The following is a 19,752-nucleotide window of genomic DNA, read 5'->3' on the forward strand; positions in this document are numbered from 1 at the left end:
TTCGGTGAGGGCAATTATACCATTGCTTTTTTTTTTATCGTGCCGTCAAGTTGTAGGTATAACGCCGAAAAGTATACAAAACTTTTTATATTGCAACAAGTTGTATGAAGGTACAACAAAACGTAAGAGGGAACAGTAAAAAATAATTAGTTATTCATATTCAATTTATTTTCAGGACACCTTGTAATAAAAGATAGTGAAAGTAATTTTTTGTATTGTATTTTCTTCAAAAATATCATAAGCATTCACAATTCTTCGTTCACAATTGAAATGCAATTGCTGCACTAGGTAGCTAAGACTATGTTCAATTCCATTGGTAGTTTTTACATTATTGATATTTTACAGGGTGCAAATGGCCGAGTTGGCGACTCATTGGATGCGATTGGTGACGGAGGATTGTTGTACGTAGTTGGCCAACCACTCGCCCACCTGGGCCTTGTTGACTGTCAGCCACTTGATGTTGGCCTTCACCGCTTCCAGGGCCTGTTGGCGTGCCGTAGTTCCGGCTCCAGCCTCGGGATACTTGGCGAAGAACTGCTGCATCTCTTCCAGCTTCGTTTCCGTGGAGAAGCGTGCCGTGATCGTGGGAATCAATCGACCCAAAGTACGCTCATTGATGCCGAAACGCTCCACGAGCTTCTCCCAGTTCTCGCGCACATAATCCCAAACCAGACTCTGACCCACCGGATTGGTAGAGATGTAACCCAGCAGGGTGAAGTAGTCCTGCCGGCGCACATTACTCTCGTCCCAGGCCCAGTTGATGTATCGCTGCAGGAGCCACGGCACCTGCACGGCAGCCAATCCGTTCATCAGCTTCACCTTCTCCTGGGCATCGGTCTCGTCCAGGTACAGCTTCCACATCTGATCCCAGGCAGCCTCCGTGTTCACCTGCTGCAGGCCGTAGTAGTAGACGACGTCACGAATATCCGGACTGGGTCGGGTCTCCGGACTGGCCAGCCACTGGTTGAACAGCGTGACAACCTGCTGCAAAGAGCTCTCGTGTCCCAAACTGCAGGCTGAGCTCAGCACCTTGATGCGGAGGCGACTGACGAAGAGAAAAATATGATTAGTTAAAAAATCTATCAAGTTTAAGCCGCTCGGTTATTTGGCTCTTATCAATTTCGAAAAAATCGTCTTGCAATCTATTTGAGAATTGGACATTATTTTCGGGTTATATCTTACTTCTCCAGGTGGTCGGTGCCTACGGTAAAGGTGACACTCTCCGCAATGGGCGTAAGCAGTTTGCGGGCGTAGGTGGTGAAGTTGGTGTACAGGTCAGTGTAGTAGACTCGATTCCTCAGCGAAGCCAGGGTGGCGGTGCCCACGCTCCAGGGCACGTAGTCCTTCTCGCTCTCCAAGTAAGAGATCAGATCCAGTGCCAGGGAGTAGCTAAGCTGTCCGGCAGCTGCCAGAGAGTCGGCATCGTTTAACAAGTGAGCGCGATCAGCGGTGGTAAAGGTTTCGCGGGAGGCTTTTAGAGCACTGGTGATTGCTCCCCACTGCTCAGCGGCATAGTTCACTCGATAGTATCCGACCTGATTCGTGTTAATCTTGATCCAGCTGGCATCTCCAGAAAGCGTCATAGTGGCTTCGTTATCGTTGTGGTTAAAGATCAAAGATTGAACTTCGCTGTTAATGCTGCTCGTGTAGGTGATGGGAATCGACCAACGATAGCTGTTGAAGGATGGGAATGGAAAGTTAGGTTTAATTACAGTGTTAAATTAAAGAGTACCTATATTTCGACTTACTTGAAGGAAGATGCTTCAGCCTCGGCTGCGTAGTCATCCTCGTTGGCAAGGAATCTCTTCTGGGTGAGCTTGTAGTTGTTGCCACTTTTCTCGACCTCCACAACTGGCAGACCCATCTGCTCCGTCCAGGTCTGCATGATCTGCCTGAAAGTTACATCGAAAATTAAAGCTTTAGACGAGACATCCCTTTAAGCAGCGCCTTTTACTTACTTCACTTCAAAGTCTAGTCCTTCCTCCTCTTCAACGGCGGTGAGGTAATCCTCAGTGGTGGCAGTGCTGTAGATGTGACGGAGTAGATAGCGAGTCGTCGCGTTCCTCAGCTTCTCCTCGCCCACCAGATTTTCCAGCATGCGAACCAGAGCGGCTCCCTTGGAGTAGGTGATAGTATCAAAGTACTCAGTGATCTCGTCCGGACTCTCAATTGACTTGACAATGGGATGAGAGGCCAAAGTGGCATCAATTTTTAGCACCGGGTGAAGTTCCTCAATCACAAACTGATTGTCCATGTCCCATTCTGGGTGCATCTGCTTCACACCCTTGTACTCGATGAACGAGGCGAATCCCTCGTTTAGCCACAGATCGCTCCACCAGTTCATGGTCACCAGATTGCCGAACCACTGGTGGGCCAACTCATGTGCCACCACAACTGCGACGCGCTGCTTATTCACGCTGGAACTGGTTGATTCGTCGTAGAGAAGAGCAGTCTCCCGGAAGGTAACCAGTCCCCAGTTCTCCATCGCTCCGGATACGAAATCGGGGATGGCCACTAGATCCAGTTTGGGCAGGACGTACGAGACGTTGAAGTAGCTGATGTAGTAGGCGGTAACTCCGGCTGCAGTGTCCAGGGCGTACTGGGTTTTCTCCACCTGTGCTGGCTGAGCATAGACCCTCAATTCGATGCTGGTTCCCTCCACGGTGGTGTTTGTGTACGCGAAATCAGAAACCACAAAGGCGGCCAGGTAGGTGCTCATGGGCACAGTCTCCGCGAATGTCACCTCGGTGAGATCGCCGTCGACATACTCGCTGGCCACCGGCATATTGGACAGCACATGGTACTGATCGCCACTGGGACGGGCCACGGTGATGGTGAACTGCGCCTTCATGGCGGGCTCATCGAAGCAGGGGAAGGCCATGCGGGCGTATGTGGGTTCGAACTTGGTGCTCACGATCGGTCTGGAATGGAAAATAATGGGAATTATGTTAGTCCTATTACTTATAATAGCCTGAAGGGAAGCTGATATCTGTTATACTTTTAACATTTCTTATTAGTACAAAGAATTCCGAATCAGAAACAAATTATTAGGAAATGAGAAATACTCTTTTATAAGATAAGATCATATGATTCGTTTTAAAAAGTCATCCAATAATACGCCCCTATTCTTATAGCAATGTTAGTGGGTTGCGTGCTGGGGGATTTGGGTGGTTAGTAGCCCGGCTACCTGTTGCGGTTCTTCAGCTTGTCCAAGTAGGTGCTCTGATACATCCCCGTGATCCGATCCGCGAGAGATCCACTGAAGTTCAGCCGCAGTGAGTAGTTTCCCGCCTCCAGGGGCTGCTCGAACTCCGTGACCCAGTACTCGAACTCCGGGTGGGCGAAGGTCAGCGAGGGGGTGATGTCCTTGAGCGGAGCCCCCGATTCGTCCAGGTGCTTCACCTCCACGGTGCTCACATTCAGCTGCTTAACGTGGACTGGGATGAAGGAGATGGGTTCCAGAACTTGCAGGCTGATGCTTATGTTCCCGGAATAGTTCTTCCTGTCTAGATCGGGGCGCAAGTGGACGCGGTACTTGCTGGGTCTTATTTGCCTTGGCAAACGGAATCCCAGATTTTGGAGCACCTTGCTCGCGGCTTTCACGGCGGGCGCCAAGGTGGCCATAATGCTCGACTTTCTGCTGGCGGGCACTTGAGTTGTGTGAACGCGGTTATCTATAGATTATTTGTGCGATTTAATAATCAGTTAGGCGCCAAATCGCTATAAATTATTCATCTATTGTACTATCAAATCTCAAAAAGGCTAAAAACAGTGTGGCAGTGAGTCGAAAAAGAGTTAGATAAAAGTGCTTCGTAATGTTAAATACTCCTAATATACCATGTCAAAAGTGGAAAAGGTGCAGAACTTGGATAAAACCAGTTGGTATATTTTACCCCAGAAAAAGCGCGCCAAATTCAAACATGATTTCACGTTACTTATGATTTTTCTTTGCATTTTCTAAAGTTACCTGTACAATCTGACAATTATAGAAAAGACTGACAGATTTTTTAACAATATATTTCAATTATAAATCAAAAGTGAAAATTAAAGAAACATTAACTACATATACATATTTTAAATAATAAATGTTTAAAGTGGTAACTAACATAACATAAACAGAAATACTAGCTAAAAGGATTTAATTTTTTTGGAAATAATTATTTTTAGTATACTAATTTGTTTACCCTTTCAAAAGTTTGGGAAAACGAGTTTGCACTCATTCGAAAATGTATAGTATATTTCATTGTAAATAAAGCTCTCTGCATTTGTATATTTTACTTATTAGGTGACCCCGACACTGACTGCTATTTTGCTTTTTTCAGAGACATACTGATACTTTTTCTCACTACTCAAGACGAACCTGAGAGCACGCTGAGAATGGGCTTTGTGGAGAGCAACTGGTCCCGGTCCACGTAGACTGTGCGGATGGTGGAGTTCAAGGCCCACTGGGAGGCGTTCGAGTGCTGCTGCCTCTGGTGCTCCTCGGCTATATTCTTGCCCACGTAGACAAGGGCGCCCAGCAGGAAGCCGCAGAGGACGAGCAGGAAGACGCAGAAGGCGGCGAGGGTCAGGATCGTGTTGCTGGGGGCCTTGTGGGGCCGGTTGGTGTCCTTGATCCGGTGGTTATCGTCTGCGGAGAGACTGCTGCGCGGGCGTACGTTTTTCGCGGCATACATGACTTTTGTTTTCCTTTCTCTTTACAATATTTTCTTATTTTATTTTCACTGGGCTGGGTACGTTCTACAACAGTAAATCACTTGGTATTATTATTTAAAGGGTTCTATTTTTAATGTCACTGCCACGATCTATGCTCCACTTTAACTGTAGTTTTATCGCAGACTGAGGAGAGGCTGCCCCAAAACGCCACAACTTCATCCAATCCATTGTGTCATCGGCGAGGTAACTCGAGAGCATCATAAAAAAAAAGTCGCGTACTGAATTACTTGCGTCGCCGCTGCCATCATCAGTTTTTATAATCTCCGAGCAGCTTATAAACAAACCCGGGTTTGTTTGCCCGGCTTTTATGGAGGTGCCAGTTTGGGAGGAGGAGGAGGAGGCGGAGCAACTCAGCTTCCGTCACATTTCACTCCATCTCCAGGTGGAGATTGCCTCAATTTTGTCTCACTGCAGATCAATCAGATGCCTGTAATTTTGATCCCCCATCCCCGCCAATAGTCACGTAATGAAGTTGGTCATTTCGTGAAATTGTTACAACAAATACTCGAAGCCATTTTTTAGTTTAGTTGGTATAGTTGGTGTTGGAACTGGGCTGGCTAACCGCAAGATTTGCAATACGAATCCCCGGGCTTGGTGCAATGATACGGCCACCACAGGCCACTTTCTACAGAGGCGTCTCTACACGAAAAAAAATGCAGTTCGAAGTACCCGAAACGTAAATATGCCGATATATCATTCAGATAATATCAGTTGCTAAGAATCTTGGGGCCTTTAAAAATAAAATAAGATGAGTAATGAACCATCTTTTGAGCGGGACCCTTATGATAAGCAGAAGCAGAATACAAATGGATATCATACATAATCGATTACTTTTATTTGCTTTTAATAAATTTTTACGATATTTGAGATCATTTCATTAAATTGGATCAATTTTTCCCCTGTGTACGATTGATTGACGGTTGAAAGGTTGTTGGCTTTTTGCTTGTCAATTTACAGAGTCTGTTGCACAAATCTTTGCAGACTGTGCGCTGGGAAGATATTGCAGATGCCATTATTAGCAATGGAAATGAATTGAATTGGCCGTCGAGCCGTGATCCACGTCTTGGGTTTTGACAATTATGTCAGGATAAAGGAGTGCTCGTCCCAAGGTATTCATTACGAGAGAACAATATACGATGCAGCGGCAGTATCACACGAACCTTATTCACTTTAAATTGTGCGAAATGAGGAATTCGAGACTGCAGAATATGCTAATTTTCGTCAGCCGCCGGGCAATTGTCTCTGATACCCATAGTATACCCACAGTATTGCCCCCTTCTATCTTCCGCAGATGATGTAATGCTGACTCAATTAGGGAGCGCGCGTCGCACAAAGCCACCGCGCATTGGAGGCAACCAAATCGCATGACTACCACCTTATGAGCGGCTGAAAAATACAGTCAGAAGATCTGCAGACAATGGTCGGGTCTAGAGTACTTATATGTACCAGATGTATACATCTCCGACTTCCAAGAGGCAATCGGACACGCCCCATTGCACAAACGTGGATGCGGATATCGTGGCATTCTGAAGCCGATGAAGCGATGATCGCGGGGGCACAAGCCATAACATAACAGTTCTCATGCCTCACTAATGAGTCGCATAAATTTCACTTCTTTGAAGATCGAGTCGAGTGCACGCAGAATAAAAATGTTGGGGCACTAGAACATCAGTAAACCCGTATGTATGAAATTGATCAATTAATTATTTTTAGAAATATGAAATTCTAGCCAAAATGCATTGAAATTTTTCATTTTTGAATATTGAAAATGAAAGCTTTAATTTAAAACACGTTCTCCAGGCTTTTTAAGGTCATAACTTTCACAATACACAAAGTTACCGAGTAATAGCAACAAAAATGCAAATCGGTATACGTGACAAGTGCGCCCCAGAAACACCCAAAACTCGAAGAAAATCCCAGAGAAGTACGAAAACAACCCAAAACACCCGCGACGGGATGACACTTGACAAAGGTCGTATATACGTGCCTGCAATTTACGATATTCACAAAGGAGAAATTAAAATAAAAACAATAAATAAGCGGCAAATGGGTTGACAAAGAAATGATTGCCACAATTTGCATGTTTGGGGTTAACGGAATGTGAATTTAAATTGGTATCAATCAATGAGTTGCATCATTTTCAACAATGGTAGATGGTATAAAAATTGGCACATAAAACTTTAGCCTTGGCAAATATAAATAAATATTAGGAACAAACAAAATCAGTTTTGTTTTATTTACAAACATTTTAGTTCAATGAAAACCTGTCAACTACTAAGGTAAATAAAAAGCTTCTGTTAATGGGCGATCAATTTGGTTGAAAAGGAAATCTCACTGAAAATTAACACTCTTTTTTTAAAGATCATTGAATTTTAATGTATAGAAAAAGGTGTCAAATGCCCTATCGATTTCGCCAATATCAATTAACTTACAATATCAACACCAAGGTCCAATTAAAAACTCCACACTTTCGAAGGTTCTTTCCCACACTTGAGAAAAACCAAATTTCTATTTCGCCCAAGAAGAACAAAAAAGAAATCAGTGTCAATGAAAATGAAAAAGATTTGACCACCGAGCTTCGAATGAACTTTCAAGAACAAAACAAAACGAGAAAACACGGCGAGAAACGGGGAAGGGAATAATACTACGACAACAAGTTGCTTTGGCAGTCAATGATGTCGACCCATTTCGTTTCGGCTTTTGAAAGAAAGTATTTTCTCAGCGGCCATTGAGTATCCGCCGCATTGGAGATGTAAACACGACGCATTTCTTGGTCAACAGCCAGAGGTACACAGCGAGAAAAAGCACAAGAATATATTAAATTTTTGGCGATCTTGAAACTAAGTAAGATGCTGCAATGAATAAGCCAATGCAACAATTTAATATAAGGATGTAATACGTTTTTATCTCAGTTTACTATTTAAATATTATTCATGGCTTGAAGTGTTTCAAAAATTTTAAATTCGATAGTTATCTTGATATAAAAGTTTTTCTTTTATGAATAGATTTATTTGAATGAAAGAAATTGTAGATTTGATAATAATCATACAGATATCTCGGAATGCAATTGAGATAAGACGATTTCATTTTAGTATAAGATTATCATATAAGAAGATCATTTTCATATATCAATATATTCAATTTTATCTCTTTTATAAAACAGTTCTCGAAACTGTTTTGCCAGTGCAGCGACTGTGGCCGATTTAAGGCCAAGAACTTGCGCGGCAAGTGAACTATGTATGCATTTGGCTCCAAGCCTGTTTGCAGCAGGCAAAACAGAGGGGGAAAAAGGGGAGCGGTGCAACCTGTTTGATTTAGCCATGTGGAGTTCTCTTGGCCAGCTTGCGATGGCCCGTTGTTTATCGTACTGCCTGCCTGCCTGCTGAAAGTCAAAGTTGGCATAGAATCCAATCCGTTGGTCGCATTTCAGCAAATATTAAAATTACTAATCGCATCAATGCGTCCAATTAGAACCAGAATTTCGATCGCATAACGGACACGGCGACAATGGAGCTTTTGGAGCGGACTCAACGGTATCTGATTGATCTGGAGCGCTTATTATCTATTATTTTTGTCGCATTTCGCACTATGCCTTTTACTTGATTTACAGTTGGAATCACAGCTTTTCGTGTCACGTTTTGTCTACGAATCGCATTAATTGTCACTTTGCCGGGTCCGAGAAATATTCCCTCAGCTAATTTGATAACGGCAATTGGCGGACAACTATCATTCTTGATTCAAATCGTAGGCGCGCACTCGAGAAAGCCGGGAAGAAAGGGGATCGAGAATCGTAGTGCGGGAAATTGAGATCGTATTCCAAGACGCGACCCGCTCTTTTCTGCGACCGTCGCACTCAGCTTTGAACTTCCAACTGAATCTGAAGCGCGGCTCCAAAGCGGCCACGATATTCGAGCTTCTCCGGAAAGCTCTCTCATCAGCTGAGACCGGCTTTTGATGGCCCCATCAAGCGGTAGACTCCAACATTGGGGGTATTCGAACATGTGCTTGTAGTCTTAAGATAGCTCACTGTTTCGCTCAATATAATAGATCTTAATATAACATATTCCAATCCCATTTTTTCTAAAATTAACGTTAGCTCTTAGTACGAGTCAACTGAATTACTTATGTAATTTGTATGTTTTATAAACAATTTAATACTATCATTCCCTTAATCCCTTAATTAAAATTGCCTTGTAAAGATACTCACGTCTCAACTCCTTCGGCGTTTGTGTAGTTGCTTATGTAGCTTCCCACCAGGTTGTTCAGGTTGCAATCGAAACTGGCGGAGAACGTGAAAGCCTTGTTCAAGCTCAGCACCTCCCTCAGGTATATCAAGATTATTTCGCGTACTGCGTCCACCACGACTTTATCGATGGCCACGCGGATGCGCGCCATCATGTTCAATATGCTGATGCTGTGCACATTGAGGTCCTTGGCGTGCAGGACGATCAGATTGGTGACGGCGTTCAGCTGGAACTGGATGGACACGTCGCCCTTACATTCACCCGTCTTCAGATTGGGCTGGATAAACACCTTGTACTTGATCGGCGTCAGTTCCGTGGGCAGGCGCCATTCGATCTGCATGGTTGTAAAGATTATTCAATATCCACCCGATCGATAATGAGCTTGTGGCCCTATAAAGTGAGCAATGCCACGATAAGGTGGTGTGGTCAGGTCGTAAACAAAGTGGACTTCGTTGCAACAATTTAGCCTTATGGGGTATATACTAACTGAAAATTGCGAAATTGGGTTCATAATTTATAATAAAGTCTACAAAGTTAAGACCTTTTTTATTAACCTGAAAACCTTTTTAAAAAGTTGTATATCTCAACAAAGATTTGGAACCCCTCATTTTTATTGTTTTCTGTCATAAACTGTAGTCAGCAAGTGACTTTGAATGTATTCCTCCAGAACATCCAACATCCTTTTGGCTTCTTCCAACTGCAGCCACAAATTATCCCTGTGGACGACCACAATTACGAGAGCAACGATCAGACAGGTGGACAGCAGGCCAAAGAATATGGCAACTCGTTCCGCGGTGATCGAGTCTATGAAAATATATATCTCTGCATTTTTCCGAAACTGCTCCTTCGACTGGAATAAATACCCTTAATCCTCTCCTTTGTGTGGCCCATTTTAGTGACTCTTTACTCTGCGTTGGCCGCAATTAAACTAACTTAAAATACCAATGGAATTAGCCAAGTCTTGTATTACTATCAAAATGGAAAACAAAACCGCTGCCCAACCGATAAGCACATGAAATGATTATGGGGAAACTTGATAAATTTGAAATTAGTACCCATGCCGACTTTATGATCACCACTGACCACCATTTGGGAAAGCTTTTCTAACTGACGTGGGGGTTTTTCTGAACTATCTAATACCTGTCATGATACTCGTATTTGCAAGTACCAAGTATTCTTAATATATAATATAACTTACCTTTTCAGGATCTGGAAGTCCTGTCGGCAAAGTTGGATAGATAGGAGCGCTGCTGGAGGATGTGGATGCCGTACTGGACGATTCTCCTCCTGGGGAGGTTTCTCCTGGAGAGGTTGCTCCTGGAGAGGTTCCTCCGCTTGGAGTTGTTACACCTCCCTCGCCGGGTGAGCTGGTGGTTCCACTAGGATCATCTGTTGGCCTGTTAGGATCTGCAGTGGTGGTCGTCGTAGTGGAGGTGGAGGTGGAAGTGGTGTCCGCTGTCAGGGCGTCGATCTTATCCAGGGCGTCCTGAAGATCGTTCTCCAGATCGGCGTTTTGGACTGCCAGCACAATGGTGGCCACACAAAAGGCCGTGGAGGCCAAGCCCAAAAAGATGGCCACTGACTTGACCGTCAGCCCTGTAATTAAGTTCTATTATTTCCAGTTACATACGGTTTTTTTTTTTTTAAACTCACAGGCAACCATTTCTATGGATAATCCTTTCTCACGGAGAACTTTTGACTGCTTCCACTAGGCTGGACGCCAAATTGGAAACTGAATGCAAGTCGCGAATCTGACCCCACAATTTGGACTTAATAAAACTGATTGCTGGCCGATATCTAGACTATATACTATATAGCTCCATGACCAGATAAATAAGGTTTATGCTAGACCATAGCCCCGTGGTCTTTTACGTTCATGTTTACAACAAGGCCATATATCGACTTTTATGATTGGACAGTCTCTGGATAATTACGCACGGTCATGATTCCATTTTCCACTCTGACCATATAGTTGTTACCCCTATCTACGGCAATTCTTGGGAGCCATAGAAATCGCCACTTGCCCGGATAAAATTGAAAATTTAGGGGGGTTTTATTTATGGTTTGATTTTGGAATTTCATTTTATTGAACTCGAACGGAAATTTCGCTGGTTTCTTATGCAATTCTAATTAGTGGTTAATTGGCTTGTTTTTATATACATTTTATATACATAGAGTTTACAATTGGGTTTTCTTGGTCAGCGCCGAGGCCGTTCCACTTAGCCAGTCGGTGATGTCAGCGTGGTTCCTGGCCAGCCACTCGATGTTGTATTTGATGGTCTCCACGGCCTCCAAACGCGAGTTTGCTCCAGCACCAGATTCGGGATACTTGACGAAGAACTGCTGCACCTCCTCCAGTTTCACGGAGCTTGCAAAGTTGGCCGTGATCTGGGAGATAAGACGGCCCAAGTTGCGGTTGTTCAGGCCAAAACGAGCGATGAGCTGGAGCCACTGTTCACGGAAGAATTCCCAGACCACGGATTCACCCACGGGATTGGCAGCTATGTACTGCACACAGGTGAAGTAATCCTGGGAGCGGACAATGTTCTCATCGCCAGCCAGAACCAGGAAATTGAAGAGTGTCTGGCTGTTCAGAACACCAGTCAATCCGTACATCAGTTTCAACTTCTCGCTGGCATCGGTTTCGGCCACGAACAGTTGGAACAACTGTTCCCAGGTCGACTGGCTGGTGGATTGCTGCATTCCATAGTAATAGACGATCTCGCGAAGATCGGGGGAAGGTCTGCTGGTGGGGTTCAGCAGGAAGGCGTTGAAGCGCTGGGCAGCCTGCTCCAAACAGTCTGGAACTCCCAGAGCGCAGGCGGTGGTCAAAATGGAAACCCTCAAGCGGCTGGAAAGAGAAAATATAATTTTGTAGCCCTAGGAATTCTCCTGTAATTCAGGTTATTATTCTTAACTGAATAAAACCTTTGAATCCTTACTTTTTAAGATGGTTGTCGGCATCCACAGTCCATCCCACCTCCTCGTAGACTCCAGCAATCAGACTCCTGGCATAGTTGAGGTAAGTCACATAGCCCTCACTGAACATAAGGCTGCGGTGGAGAGACCTGAGCTTAGTGGCAGCCACATACCAGGGTACAAAGTCGCGCTCTTGGCCCAAATAGGCGGTCATCTCCAGGGGAATCCTGTAGGAAAGTTGGCTGGCATCGGCCAGGGCAAAAGCATCGTTCAGGAGGTGGGCACGATCAGCGATTTCGAAGCTATCGGGATTGCTGATCAGCTGCTGGATGAGAAGGGTCCACAGGCTCTCCTCGTAGTTGACACGATAATAGCCCGTCTGATTGACATTCAATTTGATCCACTGTACAGTGCTGGCTACGAAAATGGGAACGGTTTCCACATCGTAGTCGTAGATCAAACTGCCCTCTGTACCGTCATCTGTGATATAGGTGATGGGAACACTCCACCTATAGCCGTATTCACTGTCAGAGGGAGCCTCATCATAACTGGCGGGATTGGAGAGGAATCGCTGCTGAGTGACCTGGAAACTACCATCGGCCTCCTTTGAAACATTCAATACCGGATAACCCATTTGCTCGGTCCAGGTGAGCATCAATTTCTTGATTTCCACATCGGTTACCACTGCCTCCACTTCGGTGAGGAAATCATCAGTTACCGTGTTATTAAACTGGTGCTTAACCAGGTAATTGGTCACTGCCTCCTCAAACTTATCGGAACCCACTAGGGCTTCCAACATGCGGATTACGGAGCCACCTTTCTCGTAGCTGATGGTGTCAAAAAGAGCGGTGATCTCATCGGGGGATTCCACCTTCTGGACAATTGGGTGGGAGGATAGCTTGGCGTCGTAAACCAAAACGGGTTGCAGGGCCACAATTTGGAATTGCTCTATCTGTTTAGAGATTGTAAGAGAAATCTATCCTAAATACATATATAATAAGACACCTACCATTCCCCAGTCCGGGTGGACAGCGTCGACTCCCTTGTACTGCATAAAGCGGGCGAAACCCTCGTTGAGCCACAGATCGTTCCACCACTTCATGGTGACCAGATTTCCGAACCACTGGTGGGCAATCTCATGGGCCAAGGTCCCGGCTATCGATTGTTTATTTGCCGTGGAACTGTAGCTGGTATCGTACAGGAGGGCAGTCTCCCTGTAGGTGACCAGTCCCCAGTGCTCCATGGCTCCCGAGGCGAAATCAGGGATGGCGGCCATGTCCAGTTTGGTCAGTGGGTAGGGCACCTTGTAGTACTGAATATAGTACTCCGTGACGGCTGCTCCGAACTCCAGAGCGAACTCAACCTTTTCGATCTGATGGGAAGTGGCATAGGCCTGCATGGAGAAGTCCTCGCCAATGCCGTTGGCCCTGACTGTGGTGGAGTAGGAGGAAAAGTCGGACACAATGATGCACACCAGGTAGGTGCTCATCGACACGCTGGTCTCGAAGATGGCCTCAGTGAAGTCGCCCAAGTAGTTGGATTCCTAGCGGGGATTTTCAATGGTCTTAATCGAATTTAAGTTTATATCAAATCTAAGTCTGATCTCACCGTTTGCTGCATATTGGAAACAGCGTGGTAAGAACCAGAGGGATGAACCACAGTGATTTCAAAGGTTGCCTTCAATGCTGGCTCGTCAAAACAGGGGAAGGCCTGACGGGCATAGGTGGGCTCAAATTTAGTGGTGGAAATGGTCCTGTAAAAAGAATTTAGGTTTCAGGGAAAACTAACTTATGCAATACCAGAAGGAGCTAAAATCTATAGCACACCTTTAGGCTTAATTTAAAAACTTTACACAATTACCTAGTATCTCCCGCCTCATTTAGGTAGGTACTGCTGTACAAGCCAACCAGCTTGTCCTTCATCTGTCCACCGAATAGGATTCCCAGGGTAATTCTGGCATCCTTCGGCAGCTCCTCCGTCAGCGTGATGATCAGAAACTGACGCTCCTCCTCAAGCTCAAACTTATCCACCTCCCGGTTGAGAACATAGACATTGGTGATGTCCAGGAGGTAGGAGTGCAGAACTATCTGGTTGGTGGCCTCCACCACATTGATGGTGATCCTCAGCTGACCGGTGAAGCTGCCCGTTTCCAGATCAGGATGCCAGTAGAGATTGTAATGGGTGGGCACCAGAGCCGTGGGCAGACGGTACTTAACCTGATAATCAAACATAATAAATCAATTTAACTGATTACATTTTCCAAACCGTTACGCACCGTGTCTTCACGCTTCATTCGGTGGGTACTTTCACCATTCCACTCCTCGTAAATATCGATCTTGTTCTGGACATCTTGAAGGTCCTTCTCTAGCTTAGCCTTCTGCACCGCCACAACCACGGTGGCAGTGGCAAAGGCCACCACCGCCCAGGAGAGCACCACCTGCAACCAATAACCCGACAAGAACATCTTTGCAATCGCACCTGTCGCGAGCGACTAACTAGCGGCTAAGTCGATGGATCCAGCACTATCCACTCGTTGCCCAATATTCGACTCCTATCGATTGGGGCCACTCGAATTGGTTTATGTGCGCCCACACGATTGCGATAATGATTGGCCAAATAGCCGCGATTATGGTCAACCGGGCGATAGGGTACAAACCAGAGATCTCGGGTCCCAACGGTATAAAGTTGGGGACATACTGATCGAAAGAGTATGAATTCGCGTGGCTTATGACACACTATAAGTATTATGGGTTCAATCACATCATCCTATACTTTTACTTTTAGCTTGAAACCAATTTGTACTATTGTTAATTGACCATTTCAATTTATTTCGCTTCGCCTCACAGGGGGAAAATAAGTGTAAGTTATTCAAAAGTATATATTCTTAAGTCATTATTTTGTAACCTTTTTTTTTAAATAAATGAAATAAAAGTTTTTTCGAAAAATAAGAGCCATATTCTTGAATTAACTTCTTAGCAATATTTTATAAATATGCCATTCATACTATGAATTTGCACTTTTTCTTGGTAAAGTTGTGTAAGAGTGATTATAAATGATTTGATAATGATAAGAATAAAGTTTTCGGTTCTTTTTGCTATATTTAATTTATAATAATTGAAATGAATTGAAATAGTTGAAAACTTTTTTACTCTTTCATCATATAACAAAGTATATTTCCATAGCTTGTAAAATTTAGGCCGGATATTTGGGCCTGCAGTAAAAGTCAATCAAATCAGGTCTTGTCCATTAGTCACCCCCACCCAATCCTTGTTATCAAATCATGTTATCAATCATGGATAATTGCTTATTTATAGAGCTGTAATTTCAGTTTTCCCCATAACTAGCTTATCTTTATTTCCACTTGTTCGGCATGTTTTTGCTTTATAATGGCAATTAGATGAGTACAAATTTAATTCAATCGATGGTCGCAAGACCACTTCCTCCTCGGACTTTCCTACAGTTGCTGCTTGTCCAGCCAGGCGTCCACGCCCTCCAGGTTCTCGGCCAGCCAGACGATGTTGTTCTTGACCGTCTCCAAAGCCCTGACTCGGGCAGCTGTTCCCGCCCCAGCCTCCGGATATTTGGCAAAGAACTGCTCCATCTCCTCCAGCTTGGTTTGAGTACTGAAGCGAGCCGTGATCGAGGGTATCAGGTTGCCCAGATATCGTTCGTTCAGGCCAAAACGATCCACCAACCGTTGCCAGTTCTCGCGGACATAGTCCCAGACCAATGGTTCACCCGCTGGATTGGCAGAGATGTAAGTCAGGCAAGTGAAGTAGTCCTGACCCCTAACGTACTCCTCATTCCAGGACAAATCAATGTAGCGTTGCAGAATCCAAGGAGTTGGAATGGCCGAGAGTCCATACATCAGCTTGGCCTTCTCACTGGCATCGGTTTCGTTAACGAAGAGCTCCCACACTGTATCCCAAACCTCCTGGCTTCCCACAGAGAGTATTCCATAGTAGTAGACGGTCTCACGGACATCGGCCTTGGGACGATCCTCCGGGTTGGCCAACCAGGTATTGAATTGTTCTCCAGCTTCAGAGAGGCAGGACTCCAGACCCAAAGAACAAGCGGCACTCAGAGCGGTTACACGAAGGCGACTGTGGATAATAATGGTATAGAAATCTGGATCCCTGAGATGGCCAAAGAATACTTACTTATCCAAGTGATCCTCGCCAACGGTCCAGGTCAAGTCCCTATAAATGGGCTCAATCAAGGCAGTGGCATACTTCTTATACTTGGCATAGCTGCTGGTATAGTACAGGGTTCTCTTCAGAGAAGTCAAACGAGAGGCAGCCACACTCCAGGGAACATAGTCAGCCTCCTTATTCAAATACCTAGTCAGCTCAAAGGCCGTTTCATAGGGCAACTGAGTGGAATCAGCCAAGGCAAAGGCATCGTTGAGAAGAGAAGCCCGATCTCCAGCGCTAAAGGAACTCGGTTCAGCCACCAGTTGATCGGCCAGAGCGGTCCACAGATCGGTATCGTAATTAACGCGATAATAACCCACTTGATCGAAGTTAAACTTGATCCACTGGACGGCGGAGGGAACGGTTATAGTGACTGTCGAAAAAAAAAAGTTTAGAGATCAGCTATCTGAGGATCCGACCCGTGAATCTGCATACAGATGGCACCACTTACTTTCGCTCTGACTGTGATAAAACCACGCACGCTGCACCACCGACTCCGAACTGGTGGTATATGTGATGTGGATCGACCACCGGTAGCTGTGCGAAAATAATGTATGTGCGAAATTCGCAATCAGATACCACATATCCAGGCAATAAGTTCTGCTCACTCACTTGAATTCCGAGGGCTCATGATCTTCGTTATAGTCGTTCGGGTTGGACAAGAAACGCTTCTGCGTCAATTTGTATTCCGTGTCGGAGACCTTCTCGATCGTGACCACTGGCAGACCCATCTGCAAAAAAAAAACCATGAAAAAAGATGGGGTTGAAATATTTGCACATTTCTTGGGACTTCTATGGGTTTACCTGAACCGTCCATGTCAGCATGATGTCGGTGACATTGTAGCCCAGTTCCAGTTTGTCGATCTCTGAAAAGAAGTTACCCGTTTCGGCCGTGGAGTATTTGTACTCATTTAGATAGTTGGTAACTGCCTGACGGAAGGTGGTCTCTCCCAAGAAATCCTCCAGCATGCGCACCAGAGAGGAGCCCTTGGAGTAGGTGATGGTGTCGAAAATCTCAGTTATCTGATCGGGATTCTCCACCGTCTGGATGATGGGATGAGAGCCTAGAGTTCCATCTAAAGTGAGTACGGCGTGCAGGGTGCTCACGATGAATTGGTCACGCTAGGGAGGTTAGATATAAGAAATCAGTTCGGATAATCATTTTGTATCTTTCGGTAACTTGCCATTTGCCACTCTGGGTAGACGGCGTCCACGCCAAGGTACTCGATAAAGCTGGCAAAGCCTTCATTTAGCCAAAGATCGTTCCACCAGTTCATGGTGACTACAAGAAAAAAGTAAGGAAGAGCCATTTTAAATTATGTGATATAAATTCAACCTCTTAAGCCAGTGGTCAACAGAAGCAGAGAAGTCGGCCCGCGGGTTTGAAAATGCCTTTGCCTCTACTCTGCTCACATTCTACCACCAAACACCCACGTAAAAATAAATAAATAAGGTTCTGATGGCCCAACCCATATTAACCCCTGTTCAGATTTTTATAACACCTAAGGGTATATCCCCAGTGGGTTAACGTACCCAAATTTCCAAACCACATGTGTGCAAACTCGTGGGCAATCACGCTGGCGATGCGTTGTTTATTGGACGCCGAACTCGTTTCGGCGTCGTACAATAGCGAAGTTTCCCTGTACGTGACCAATCCCCAGTGCTCCATGGCGCCGGAAACAAAGTCAGGAATGGCGGCCATGTCAAGTTTGGGTAGCGGATATGCAATTTGGAAGTAGTCAATGTAGTACTCGATTACTCCCTTGCCAATCGTCACGGCGAGGTCCACCTTGTCGAGTTGTTCTGGAGTGGCGTAGACGCTCATGGTGAAGGTTTCTCCAATGCCCTTAGTGTCGATGTCCACCTGCTTTGAGGTGAAGTCGGAGACAATAAAGCAGGCCAGGTAGGTGCTCATGGGCACACTTTTCGCGAAGGTAACCTCCTGGAAGGCACCCTGATTGGCACTGGAATCCACGTTCATGTTCGACAGGGCATGGTAATCCTCCCCGGAGGGATGAACCAGGGTAATGGTAAACTCAGCCTTCATAGCCGGCTCATCGAAGCAGGGAAAAGCCTGACGAGCGTAGGTGGGCTCGAACTTGGAGGTGGCAATCCACTTGCGGCTCTCATCCTCCTTCAAATACGACGAACTGTACAGACCCACTATCTTGTTGGCCATCGATCCCTCGAATCCGATATGCAGTCTCACTTCTCTGCCCTGTGGTAGCTGTTCACTCAGCTGGAATATCAGAAACTCCCTGACGGAATCCACTGAGGTCTCCAGGACCTCCAAAGTATTACTGCCCGTGTTCATTATGGCCACACTCGAAATGTTCAAGTTTAGGGAATGCAGGACTATCTTGTCGGTGGCCTCTACAACTGTGATTGTAATGGTCTCCTGACCACTGAACTCCCCTGTTTCGATGTTGGGGAACAGATAGAGATCGTAGTGGGTGGGTATCAAATTTCCGGGCAATCGGTAGTCTATTTTCTCTTCAGGAGCTGCAGTGGTGGCAGGTGAGGCAGTAGATCCTGGAGAAGCAGTGCTTCCAGGTTCAGCTGTTGGTTCTGGACTTGCAGTGCTGCCAGGACTCGCAGTGCTCGAGGTTGTCGGAGCAGCCGTGCTCGTAAGCCCCGCCTCGAGGAGGTCCAGCTTCTCCTGTGCATCGCGCAAATCATTCTGAAGACTCGACTTCTGGACGGCCAGGACAATTGTCGACACGGTGAAGGCCGTGAGCGCGAGGCTCAGGCCAATGGCTACCAACTTGGCGGTGATTATCATGACCACGTTAATCCAGCACGGGCCGAGTCCAAAGCGAAACTAAGCAATCTCCACGGCGAAATAGCGACAGGTAAGTTAGTTTGGGAACCTCAAGTGGGCCCCTATATCTTAATTGACTGGCTGCGTTTGCAGATTGCTAATCTAATCGCCCGTCGATGAGCCGCTTCAATGGTATTAGCCGAAACATATGTATATGAAACGAAGGCGAGTGCGGCTGACAATCGCTCGAATTTTTGGACCCTGTCATGGCGCTTTGATTAAACTTAGAAATGCCAAAGATCTGGCGCGTTTTTCCTCGGCCAGTCGGAATTCCAAGCTGCTGAGCCCCGAGGAACTTCCAGTGTCAAGGCCCATATGTGTGTGATCGTAACCCTCGGTTACTCAGGCTTACGGAGCCCAATTGAGCAATTTTGTTTACTACCTGCGTCCCGTTCCGATCGTCCCGTCCCTTTCTGTTCTCTGTTTTACCCGGCGCTTAGGTCCTAAAAAACCCTTTTCCGGTGCTATGCAGACGATACTTTCGACCTAATTAGAGAATCGGTATTTTCATTGTGTTAAAACCCAAACATCGAAATTTCCGCACACGTTTTCGCAACGCCTGGACCTGGAGTGCTTATAATGACTTTGGCTTTACGAGCTGCGAGCTGGAAAAGGGAAGTTCCCCATAAAAAATATTTGCTAATTATGGGTATTGATTTATAGAACATTTTTACTTGACGTCAATAAAAGTTTTGTTTTGTACCTTTGTTGATTTAATAATTACATGCTTCACTTTTACTAATCGTATTATCTTTGAAGTGCTGACAAGCGATTGGCTATTAAAAGGGTCTACCTTTTCTTTTCATTTATTATCTATCTATCCATTATCAATCAGATATTATATATCTTATCTTAGTTG

The 19,752-nt window shown here is 45.4% G+C and overlaps 4 protein-coding genes and 1 long non-coding RNA gene across 9 annotated transcripts; 1 reads left to right on the plus strand and 4 right to left on the minus strand.

Moving 5' to 3' along the window:
- Positions 1-203: 203 nt before the first annotated feature.
- Positions 204-10,753, minus strand: LOC108020225 (glutamyl aminopeptidase). 5 transcript variants are annotated; one of them, XM_036817825.3, is made up of 7 exons: positions 10,614-10,753; positions 10,159-10,556; positions 8,924-9,294; positions 1,959-2,921; positions 1,749-1,892; positions 1,183-1,674; positions 204-1,045 (listed from the first exon to the last, which is right to left on the minus strand). In XM_036817825.3, the coding sequence occupies exons 1-7, from the start codon at positions 10,621-10,623 to the stop codon at positions 370-372; spliced, it is 3,054 nt and encodes a 1,017-aa protein (XP_036673720.2). In that variant the 5' UTR covers positions 10,624-10,753; the 3' UTR covers positions 204-369. The 5 variants fall into 5 exon arrangements, with proteins under 5 accessions (XP_036673720.2, XP_036673717.2, XP_036673715.2 ...); XM_036817822.3 differs by lacking the exons at positions 8,924-9,294; positions 10,159-10,556; positions 10,614-10,753 and adding exons at positions 3,188-3,674; positions 4,361-4,740; positions 8,325-8,581; XM_036817820.3 differs by lacking the exons at positions 8,924-9,294; positions 10,159-10,556; positions 10,614-10,753 and adding exons at positions 3,188-3,674; positions 4,361-4,740; positions 8,316-8,581.
- On the minus strand, positions 9,471-9,973 carry LOC108020244 (uncharacterized). Its single transcript, XM_017088369.4, has 2 exons — positions 9,824-9,973; positions 9,471-9,764 (listed from the first exon to the last, which is right to left on the minus strand). The coding sequence occupies exons 1-2, from the start codon at positions 9,849-9,851 to the stop codon at positions 9,571-9,573; spliced, it is 222 nt and encodes a 73-aa protein (XP_016943858.1). The 5' UTR covers positions 9,852-9,973; the 3' UTR covers positions 9,471-9,570.
- Positions 10,754-11,011: 258 nt separating the features above from the next.
- Positions 11,012-14,405, minus strand: LOC118878584 (glutamyl aminopeptidase). Its single transcript, XM_036821613.3, has 6 exons — positions 14,155-14,405; positions 13,740-14,095; positions 13,488-13,632; positions 12,889-13,422; positions 11,903-12,831; positions 11,012-11,811 (listed from the first exon to the last, which is right to left on the minus strand). The coding sequence occupies exons 1-6, from the start codon at positions 14,341-14,343 to the stop codon at positions 11,139-11,141; spliced, it is 2,826 nt and encodes a 941-aa protein (XP_036677508.3). The 5' UTR covers positions 14,344-14,405; the 3' UTR covers positions 11,012-11,138.
- A 796-nt stretch (positions 14,406-15,201) lies between these two features.
- LOC108020220 (glutamyl aminopeptidase) lies at positions 15,202-18,900 on the minus strand. Its single transcript, XM_036821627.3, has 7 exons — positions 17,606-18,900; positions 17,257-17,354; positions 16,877-17,194; positions 16,685-16,803; positions 16,524-16,609; positions 16,040-16,445; positions 15,202-15,982 (listed from the first exon to the last, which is right to left on the minus strand). The coding sequence occupies exons 1-7, from the start codon at positions 18,852-18,854 to the stop codon at positions 15,334-15,336; spliced, it is 2,925 nt and encodes a 974-aa protein (XP_036677522.3). The 5' UTR covers positions 18,855-18,900; the 3' UTR covers positions 15,202-15,333.
- LOC139353125 (uncharacterized) lies at positions 18,784-19,631 on the plus strand. Its single transcript, XR_011604281.1, has 2 exons — positions 18,784-18,924; positions 18,987-19,631. It is a non-coding gene; the product is annotated as an uncharacterized lncRNA (long non-coding RNA).
- The last annotated feature ends 121 nt before the right edge of the window (positions 19,632-19,752 follow it).

Source organism: Drosophila suzukii, chromosome 3 (genome assembly GCF_043229965.1).
Source record: "Drosophila suzukii chromosome 3, CBGP_Dsuzu_IsoJpt1.0, whole genome shotgun sequence".
NCBI classification, from domain to species: Eukaryota; Metazoa; Arthropoda; class Insecta; order Diptera; family Drosophilidae; genus Drosophila; species Drosophila suzukii.